The sequence below is a fragment of the Salvelinus alpinus genome, chromosome 12 (genome assembly GCF_045679555.1).
Source record: "Salvelinus alpinus chromosome 12, SLU_Salpinus.1, whole genome shotgun sequence".
Classification (NCBI taxonomy): domain Eukaryota; kingdom Metazoa; phylum Chordata; class Actinopteri; order Salmoniformes; family Salmonidae; genus Salvelinus; species Salvelinus alpinus.
The window spans coordinates 34,858,183-34,869,263 of NC_092097.1; the positions used below are offsets into that span (position 1 = coordinate 34,858,183).

The following is an 11,081-nucleotide window of genomic DNA, read 5'->3' on the forward strand; positions in this document are numbered from 1 at the left end:
ATGACCAACATTTTATATGGATTTGTAATTTATTGCAAACATTAGGTTAAAAATAATAGACGGGAAATGTCTGCCCCACAACAGTGTTTGAAAGAATACATACTAAAGTAGCTTGCTACACATCCTTCAGTGGTCAACTATTGAAATATGTACAAACATGTCCTCTATTCTCTTGCAAGAGAGGCATATACAATATTTGACAAAAATATATATATTGTCAGTAATTCCTCTTATACTCACTCCTCTGTAGAATGAGTTTAGGTACTTTAAAAAATGTCAGGCACTGTCAGATAAAATAGATAGTATGTTGTTTATATACACGTATGTGAGTTCCCTGTGAGAGTGTGTCTGATATAAAACGCAGTTAGATTTTTCAGGATTGTTTTCTCTTTTGGTCATGGTCAGTTAAGAGAAGTTGAGGCTTGAGAAGAATCGTGAGCGTCGAGGTGCAAACCTGGACTCAGGCTCACTCCCCCGTCTCTTCGCTCCCTCCTTCTCTCTCCTCCGGCGAGCCAGGTCTTCCTCCAACACCTACACACACAGACAGAAACATATTCAAACACAGACAGATGGAAGGACGACGGATGGACAGACAGACACATAGACACACAGATAGATACACAGACACACACACTATACCAGACTATGCCTGCACACTCAGGCATAAACACGTTCAAACACGGACGGACAAACAGACTATATACCCTCATTGAACCTTTCAGGTCATCGAGTCAAGTCAACAAGTGCAAAGGAACATGTTTTGGGATTCAAAGTGTAGCCCTGATGTCCCTTCAAACAGCAAGCTGTTAAAAGTGTATGCATGTCTAATGGATATGACAACATTTCTCCTTGGAGCCATACCTGACCTTAATGAACCTTTTCAGATCTCCAAGGACAACAAGTAAGATGGGAGCATGTTTTCAGATTTAATATACTGCCCTGTTGCCTCCCGAGTGGCACAGCGGTCTAAGGCACGGCTGCGACCGGCAGACCCATGAGGCGGCGCACAATTGGCCCAGCGTTATCCGGGTTAGGGGAGGGTTTGGCCGGCTGTAATGTCCTATCGCGCTCTAGAGACTCCTTGTGGCGGCCGGGTGCATGCACGCTGGCTTTGGTTGCCAGCTGTATGGTGTTTCCTCCGGCACATTGGTGCAGCTGGCTTCCGGGTTAAGCAAGCACTGTGTCAAGAAGCAGCGCGGCTTGGCAGGTCATGTTTCGGAGGACGCATGGCTCTCGACCTTCGCCTCTCCCGAGTCCGTATGGGAGTTGCAGCGATAGGACAATTGGATATCACGAAAATTAGGAGAAAAATGGGTAAAAAGTATAACAATAAAATAAATACTGCCCTCTTGCCTCTCATCGTTAATCTGTTACCATGGTGTGCATGGCTAATGGATATGGCAGCTGAACATTGAACAATATCCACTCACTGTCTCCTTTCTCCCTACTTGCTTTGCCATTCAACACACTATTCCCACAACAACCTCTCTTCTTTCTCTGTCTCCCATACCTCTTTCCTGCAGGCCAGCTTGTCTTTCCACTCGTTCAGCTCTAGAGTGTGTTCATCCTCCAGTCTCCGAATCTTCTTCTTCTCCATGTCAACTAACAGCTGCAGTTTCTCATTCTGAAACACACACACGAGCACACACGCATAAATGTTTTGTATTTTCTTTCTATAATCAATTATGCTTATTTGATTATATGAATACATTCTATTATAGAGTATACCAGTTTATAGTAGATATAATATAAATATCTACAACCCAGTGAGCTTGCTAGCACATGGTGCGTAGTGTAGTGTACCTGCAGCTCCTGGAGTTCAGTCATATTGCCGTCACACTGCTCCTGCACCTCCCTCAGCTGGCCCTCCTGGACCTGCTGCAAACTCTGCCTCTCAGCTCGCTGCCTACCCTCCTCCTCCGACATAAACTGACATACAGAGAGAGAGATGGAGAGCATAGAGAAAGAAATAGAAATTGTGAGAGACGGAGAGAAAAAGAGACAGAGACGAAGACAAAGAGGATTGCCAAACAAACAATTACTAGTGGCCAATTGAGCACAGCAAAGAATGTTAACAATTTGGGAACTGAGAAGTCATACAAGTCCCTGTACTGACCAGTGTGAGGCGCTGCCTGTGCTCTTGCCCACTCAGGCCCAGTGTCTTCAACTCTTGCTTGAAGTGGGCCAGCCTGGCCTTGGCCTCTGTGCGCTGGGCTCGTTGGAGCTGCGTCCTCTCCTGGGCCTGTTGAGCCCTCTGCTCATCCAGCAATGCCCGATGGAACTGGGACGCCCTGTCTATATCCTGGGAAAGGACAGGGGAGAGGGGATCATGGTCATGGTGTCATGGTGTGTGTGTGTGTGTGTGTGTGCGTGTGTGTGTGTGTCTCTGTGTGTGCATTTGAGTATGCAAGTTTGGGGGGTTAGGGTTCTTAGTGAGAGCATTCCAACTCACTTTGCTGTGCCTCTTGGTGAGCTGTTGTCTTTGCAGTGAATACTGCTCCTTCACCTGCTGCTTGAAGAGGTGGTACTTCTCCTGCAGATGACGTTGCTCCATCTCCCAAATGACTGATTCCCGGGCTGGAGGCAAGGAGCCCATATATGTGAATTAATCAAATATTTCTATAGGCGCAAACACAGTCAATGTCACCGTTGTGGTCAATGTCTAATTTCCTGTCGGTCTGTGATTTGGCTAACCATTGTCATAAAGCAGCCCATAATCGTAACCAATTTGTGAGTGCGTAGGTGCATGCATACGTGAGTGTGTGCTGATCGTGTGCGTGCATGTGTGTACCTCTCTTAAGCTGCTGGGTCTTGACAGTGATGTCCCACTCCATAGAGGCCACCTTCCTCTTGTGTTCCTGGACTCCTTTCTGGAGCGTCTCATTGAGCTCCTGCTGCTGCTTCTGCAGGTAACGCGCCTCCTGGGATGAACACAAGAGGAAACAAGATATACCAAGGGCTCTCTGTGTGTGTGTTGGTGTGTATGTGTGTGTGTGTGTGCGTGCGTGCGTGCGTGTTGTTCGTGCGCGCGTGTTGTGCGTGCGTGTGTGTGTGTTTGCGTGCGAATCGGTGTACTTCTCTGGGTTGAGCCTTCAGTACAGCAGCCTTGCGGTTCAGCTCTCGTTCCTGCTGGCTCTTGAGTCTGCGTGCGTCCTCTCTGAGCCTGGCTGTGTGCTCTGTCTCCATGCGGCTGCTCTGCTGAACATACTGCTTTTCTACCCGCTCCAGCTCACTGTCGTAATACTGCTTCTTGCTCTGCACAATGCACACAAAACACACCACATTTGCTGGAGTTTGTAAGACGGGGGGAAAGATTGCCACAAATCTCATGCAATCACTCAATATTGAAAATTTGTTTTTCAGGTTGTTAAATTCAAATCCCATACCTTAAAACCTGAAAGAAATTGTGTTTTTGGAAGTCACAATGGTGTAATAACAGAATGTAGATTATATGAATTAAATTATATTTTCGTGTCATAGTGCCAGTTGGCAACCCATCCCTTATGGGATTAATTGACACATACACAAACATTACAATAATTCACTGTGATAATTCAGTGATAATTCTTCCGGTGTTCTTTGCAGTGCAAGTCGTATAAAGAGTGAAAAAAATGAATACACAATAGTAAATAATGTTATCCAAAAAATAACTATATCCCTAGAGCAGTAAACATATACATACTGTACATACATACATACATACATACATATACAGATAAATAAATACAGAAAAATTAAACAGAAGGCATTTGAACCCAGTCTGGCACAAAGAGAAGATTCAAGTGGGAGACAGGCCTACACACAATTTACAGTATATACATACAGTACGTGCCATTTGCTATATAGAAGCTAAATATTATATTATAATTAAATTATAGGTAGCCCTTTTTCTTTTATTCCAGGCTTTATCTAAATATTCCGCAAACGGGACCCTGGGTCCCACTACTCACTGTCATCTCCTGGGCGATCTGTCGGAACATCATCTCTCTCTGTTGCTGCAGCCGCTGCTCCATCTGGGAGTACTCTCTCTGCTCCTCCCTCTGAAGGAGCTTTAAAGCCTGCAGCTCCTGGCGCCTGCATAGTCAGGTACACACACCCACACGGACACACACGGACACACACACACGGGAGATTGAACATACTAATGAAGTGAATGCATTGAATATGAATGTGTTTAAGTCTCCCATCTAAGACGTATTTGAAATTCTGAGTCTATCCTTAATCTAGTTATTTTTTCATTGGAGCCCAAGCCTTGTTTCCAGAGGGAAAAGTTTACCTGGCGCAGCGCATGTGCCGCTCTTTCCCATCGGTCTCTTTCAGGACCTTTGACGTGGTGACGCTGACCTCTCGGCCGTCCACCATGAACTTCCGGGTCCTTTTGACCGTCTTCCTGTTATGGATCAACTCCTGGAATACAACAAAGAAAAGATTACAGTCACAAAGTGCTTCTGTATAGTTGGTGTAATCTATCTAGGGAAGCACACAACACTTCTTATTACTTCTCTTAAAGGGAAATTACACTCTAAAATCGACTTTTGTCAGATGTTTTCAGACCTCAAAAGTGGACTACTTTTGAGTTTTGAAAGCACCTGAGAAACTTTGATTTTGGAGTGGAATGTCTCTTTAATCTTAATAAATTGTACCCTTGTGTTTTATATTCTGTATTATATTCACTTGGGGAACCAATGGGTGCCAGCCTGCCCTGATCACTATCACTCACCTCTACAGGTCTTGACATTGTTGAGACTGTCATTGTTGAGTTGTCTTTCTCTGTCATGTCAGCTTGGTCATCAGTGGCAGCCATCTTGGGTTGACTGTCTGTCACTTGGTGCCAGTTTCCATTTGATGCTGAGTTCAGGTGTACTGTGTCTGTAGCTGTTCCCTGAGATCTAGTTGAGCTCTGTTCGGTCAATATGTTTAATTGGGTCTGACCTGCCTCCTCCTCTTTACCTCCTTCCTCCAGCTTCTTCCCTCCTTCCTCTTTCCCTCCTTCCTCCCTCCCACTATTTGACTCCAAGGTCAAGTTTACCCTCGTCATAGGTTCTCCAGTTGGGGGGTCAGTCATCTTCTCTTCTCCCTTACTGTCTTCTTGTTTGTTTCTCTCTTCTTTCGGTTCCTGCTTCATGGTCATATTGGTTTCTTGTGCTTGGATAATCACTATGTTATCACTTTCTAATCCAAGGTCCTCCTCTTTACTCTGTTCATCTTTTCCCTCTGTTCTGTCCTCTGCTCTCTCTACATTTTCACATTCAGTCACTTTGATATCAATGATTTTATCTTCTGTGTCTGCCCTCAAACTCTTCTCCTTTTCACTGGTCTCAACTTCCATTGTTGATTCACTTTGCTTCTCTGCTTCAGTCTGTATTTCTCCTGTTTGTTCTGATTGTACGGTCTCTTCAATATCACTCTTAGATTCTCCGTTCTCTATTTCAGGACTTGCTTCATGTTCTTTTAAGTCCATTCCTTTGTCTGGAGTTTTCTCAATGTCTGGACAGTTGCTTGTCTCTCCCTCGCTTGTCTTTAACTCCACCTTGACCTCCTGTTCTTCTTTTACATATGTCTTGTCTTGTATTCCTTCTTCATTTATCTGCATCTTATCCCTTTCTTCTACCATACTCCCCTCGTGCTCTGCCTCTTCATCTCTATTAGCATGTAGTTCATTCTCTTCTAAAATCTTCTCATCCTTGTCCTGCTCCTGCTCCTCCTCTCCCCTCTCCTTTTGTATTTCCTCCTTGGTCCCTTCCGTCCTCTCGTCTTTGCTCTGTTTTGTCTCTTCCTCAGCCTTCCCACTGGTGGCCATCTTGAAGTGGTTATGAGTGGACAGATCCAGAAAGTCTAGCACTGAATGCTGGGTTTCTCCTCTCTCTTTTGTGGATGGGTGGGGCATTTCCAAAGACAAGGCTATAACCAGTGGACTTAGTGTGTGCACTAACTGGCGAGGAGCTTCTTCTACCCTATGCTTAGTATCGTTATTTGGTGCTGATTTGAGGATACCAATTTCCTTAACTGAACATTGAGCCTCAGTAATTGGTTGTTTATTGTCAGAGTCAAGTGCATCACCAACAGAGTCATTGGTACTGTTTTGGTTCATATCAGTGTGGATGCCTACTATTTCCTGTTCAGAAGAAGAAACCACTTCCAGGTCAAGGTCTTGGGCCTCACAGTCATTTGAGATTTCATCCTTCTCTTTTTTCTGCCCCTCAACCTTTTCTTCTGCATCATCTCCTGTGTCATTTGTTTCAGGGATGGGTGGAGTGATCCCTCCCTCCAAGCTGCACCTCCCAACATTCTCACACAGATCCTTCTCCGCATCCCCTGCATCTCTCTCTCCTGCTGGATGTGTCACTTCCTGCTCTTCTGATTGGCCAGTGGGACTGTCCTCCTTGTTCTGTTGGGTCTGATTGGCTGGAATTGGGGGGGTGTCTCCCCAGAGACCGGACTTGCAGCGCCGAGACCCGGTGGTCAGAAAGGAGAGAAAGGTCCCTGGCTCCCAGACCGACAGACGCCTGGCCAGCTTTCTGGCCCTGTCCGTGTTGGGAGTCTCCACCCTGGTCCCAGCGGTGCTCCCATCTTTCACTGGGGTGGAGGAAGAGACTGGGTCAGGGTTGGATGGAGGTGGTGGTGGACTCATACCAGCCTGTATGATAGATGGGCCCTCCTGAGGTTTCTCTGGTACCTGCATTGTTTCTTCTTCCTGCCCCTTCTCAGACTGGGCAGTCCCTCCATCCGACCCCACAATCGTGTCCTCGTCTAGAGAGCCCCCATGGTCGATCAGGGACTGGCAGAGAAAATAATAGGATGTGTTACCATTGTTGTTCATTTAAGACAGACTTTAGGAGGCAATTTCAATTGAATCTATTTTCTGTCCTATCTACTTTAAGACAAATAAAAACACTCAAAGAACAAAATGTTGGAAAGTTGATGTATGAACTTCCACCTACAGTATAGAAGCAGAAATAGAGAAACTTTCCCAACACGTTTTAGATCGAAGCAGATCTCTATTAGAAAGGCATCACTCCCTCAAATCAAGTCTGCATCCCAAATGGCACTCTATGGAGAGCAATAGTAATGCCGTCTTTCTGGACTCCACCATAGCTCGTTGACCTAAGCCTATGGCGAAATGAATGGGGGTTTTGGAGGGGTTATGGACAAACGCCGAAAATAAGGTCTGTGGTAAAAACAGGCATAGGAGATCTTATATGTTTTGTTCTATGAGATAATCTTCATCACTTTTTGTGAATTTTGAAGCATTTATGTAATCAAAACAAGCACATAAAGCCTTCATAATTCATAAAGGTCATGTTAACTAACTTGTATTATTACATAGAACAAAATTTATAAAATCTCCTAAGCCTGTGGTAACCTCAGACCTTATTTTCGGTGTTTATCCCAAAACCCCATTCTTTCCCCATGAATTTCCCCCATAGGAACGGCCGATCGAACCAAAGGTAACTCATTTCTGTTTTTTAGGACTACAAGCTGGCGAGCTCTGTTCCCTATATAGTGCATTACTTTTGACCAAAGCCTATGGGCCCTGATCAAAAGTAGTGAACTATATGGGGAATAGGGTGCCATTTGGGAAGAATCCCCCATCTCTTACCGCTGTCTCCTCCATCACCTCAGCCTTGGCCTCGGCGATGAGTTCTTTCAGGGCTCGACCGTCCCGTCCAGCGCAGGGGAAGGGGTGGGCCAGGAGCTGCTGGGCTCCCCACCGGGCCTCAGGGTTCTTCTGCAGCGCCCTCCGCAGGAAGTCCTGGAAATGGGAGGACCTGAAAGTGGGAACACAGTGCAGGGCCACAGGGATGGGTATAGGTTTCAGGTGACGCATCCCAAATGGCACCCTATTCCCTATGGGAAAATATGTGTTCCATGTGTTTGATACTATGAGCTGGCCCTCCCCATTTAAGGTGCCACCAGCCACCACTGATTCGTAAAAATAGAGACATCTCCATGTATGACTAACTGTCCCTGACTCACCAGAGGCGTGGGTTGCTGAGGGTGGGTGGGGGGGACTTGGTGATCTTGAGCAGGACCCTCATAGGGTTGAGTGAGTGGTGAGGGGGCTCCATCTCTGCAGCCTCGATCAGCGTCACGCCCAGGGACCAGACGTCCGCCTTGGGGCCATACGGGTTCTCCTTGGAGGTCTCACACTGGATCACCTCTGGAGCCATCCTGGGATAGACGGACGGGCAGACAGAGGGACAGACGGACAAAGTTAGACATAGGGGTTGTTGAAAAAGAATGCACATGGGAATGTGGCTGCATGCTAACAACATTTAAACATATACAAAAATGATAGGAGTAAGACAAACCAGTAAGGGGTTCCAATGAAAGTGGCTCTTTTCTGGAGGGTGTGTATGTTTTTGGCAGACACTCCGAAGTCGGCTGGGGATTGAAACAGGGCTTTGAGAGGACTCAATGAGAGGCACTGATACACTATAAGAGAGACACTAGGATAGACTTATAAACAACATTTAGACAGGCACACAGTCAGGTAGACAGGTAAACGGACGGATGGATGGAAAATCCGAGAGAGAGAATGGAACAGAGACAGAGAGAAAGACGGACAAAGAGAGAGAAAGAGAGAGAGAGATTATAATCCAGTAGTTGTAGGAGTGTGCTGTGCAGTTTTGTACCCAGTTTGACGTGTCCCTCCATGGTGAGGAGGATGTTGCCTGCCTTCAGGTCTCTATGGATGATGTGGTGTTGGTGGAGGTAGGACAGAGCTTGCAGGGTCTGACAGCATACCTCACTGATCTGCTGCTCAGACAGGCCCCGCTCCAGCTCTGGGGGGTTCACACACACACACACACACACACACACACACACACACACACACACACACACACACACACACACACACACACACACACACACACACACACACACACACACACACACACACACACACGCACACACACGCGCACACACGCACACACACGCGCACACACGCGCGGACACGCACGCACACAGACACACACAAATACACAAACACAATAACATATAAGGACAAGCAGTGGCTTCCCAGAGGAGGAAAAACGAAAGAAATGGAAACCAAGGAGTACATGACGCTTTGGCTCCCACCTAACATGATGTCATCCAAGGCCCCCCCTGGGCAGAACTCAACCAGGATCTATGGGACAGAAAGAGATTGAATCTTCAACGATCAATCATCAAAAGCCTTAACTGTATATATATAATGGATAGTTTTTGTATTTATTTTTTATTTAACTAGGCAAGTCAGTTAAGAACAAATATTTTTTCACAATGACGGCCTAGGAACAGTGGGTTAACTGCCTTCTTCAGGGGCAGAACGACAGATTTCACATAGTCCACTGAAACCCCTCCAACAAGTCCTGACCCAGTGCATTAATATTGACACCTAGCAATGGAGTCAAACAGCTGAAAAAGACCTCACCCACAGCCAACCCTCAAAGAAGGTGGCGTCCAACAACCCAAGGATGTTGCTATGGCGGCAGGCTGCCAGGATGTCGATCTCGGTGATATAGTCGTCAAGCTGCTCCTCGTTGCGTACCTCCATCACTTTAGCAGCAGCCAGGGCCCCAGTGGTGTGGTTCTGGGTCTGAAAACAGACAGAGGAATACACTATGGTCTCTACGGTGCCATCTACATTATACTGGCTTTAGTCTATATATTATTTGTAATTCATCATCTTCTCGCAGGCTTTGCATCAAAATGCTTTGTATGAAAAAAGACCGTTAAAAATATCACAAACAATACCTTGAACTCATATACCAGTGAGAGAGATACACATGACATCACTCTAATCTAGGTGGCCCTAGTTCTTTGCATCTTGGATTCAATAATAATACAGTATTTTACATTTATAATTTACAAATGAAGAATAAAACCATCACATTAAAGTTGGAAATCAGTCAGCTAAGTGCAACAACAGTCAAGGTGTTTCTGCAAAAACAGAAGAGCAGATGCGTGTCGGTTATACGTCAAGACAGGAAGTTATATTTCAGCCTGTATGGGTTGACAGGAAAACGACAAACCACAGTATGGCCTCATGACGCATGCTATACTCTGCCTACCATGGAGAAGATCCACAACACAGCTTTAAATCAAAAGCACTACAAAGTTTGGTAACACGGTTGGCTGCTCTTGTTTTGCACTGAGACATCATTTCACTCCATCATTGCCATATTGAATTAAATCCAGAGTTAGTTACTCTCCATCCCATCAGAGATGCTAGAATTTTCATCTTAAATGTAATATTTTTACGGATTTGGTTTGGTTTGGAGAGGAAAGGAGACAAGACCAGACCAGAAGTTAAAAGAAGTTGAGTATTGGGCCCCAGCCTGCTGGTACCTTGTAGACCTTCCCAAAGGCCCCATCTCCCAGCTCCCCCTGGGTGTCCCAGGTCTCTCGCGGGTCCACGTCTCTCCGGAGGTTCTCATAATCCTTCACCCTCTTCTTCTCAGGGCCCAGACGAAAGATACGCATCAGAAGGGACGCCATGTCCCTCACCCCACCTTGCCCTGTCCTCCTTAGTCTACAAGGATCTCCTCAGTTTACAGCGCTACAGTGGACAGCAGCCCACAGAAACAAAGCCTACACAACCCGTTTCTCATATACAACGTCCGCCCAAGATAGTAAGGACAGGCAGAACCAAGCATCAAGTTCCACTGTGGGTGGAGACCCAATGTGGGTGGAGACCCAATGTGAAAGGTCTTTGACTCGCCTGCACACCTCTTTGTCTCTGAAACCTCTCAGAAGAGACGCAGGAAGTGACTGTGCTAACCACATCCTACACAGAAAAAAAGAGAAAAAGAAAAAGCATGCAGTGAAAGAGATTTTTTGGGGTAGGCCTATGCCCTGTTTATCTTTTGTGCATTGAGAGATATATATCTGCCTCACTCAGAGAAATAAGTAGTACTGTTGTGCTTTACAGTCAAATATAACAAATAACTACATGTTTCATAATGAAATGTACAAATGATACATTTGTGACATCAATATTTAAAAACATTTATAAAAAAAATATTCAAACAGTAATATGAGATCTTTATGTAAAACATTTACATTTGACATTTTAGTAATTGAGCAGATACTCT

The 11,081-nt window shown here is 45.5% G+C and overlaps 1 protein-coding gene across 1 annotated transcript; it reads right to left on the reverse strand.

The window, feature by feature from the left end:
* Positions 1–10: 10 nt before the first annotated feature.
* LOC139535979 (STE20-like serine/threonine-protein kinase) lies at positions 11–10,680 on the reverse strand. Its single transcript, XM_071336013.1, has 17 exons — positions 10,336–10,680; positions 9,419–9,583; positions 9,085–9,133; positions 8,637–8,786; positions 8,313–8,385; positions 7,978–8,172; positions 7,601–7,769; positions 4,721–6,778; positions 4,277–4,407; positions 3,951–4,074; positions 3,076–3,255; positions 2,792–2,921; positions 2,453–2,577; positions 2,117–2,302; positions 1,804–1,929; positions 1,511–1,624; positions 11–531 (listed from the first exon to the last, which is right to left on the reverse strand). Exons 1-17 carry the CDS (start codon positions 10,483–10,485, stop codon positions 406–408), a joined length of 4,251 nt encoding a protein of 1,416 aa, XP_071192114.1. The 5' UTR covers positions 10,486–10,680; the 3' UTR covers positions 11–405.
* Between the last annotated feature and the right edge of the window lie 401 nt (positions 10,681–11,081).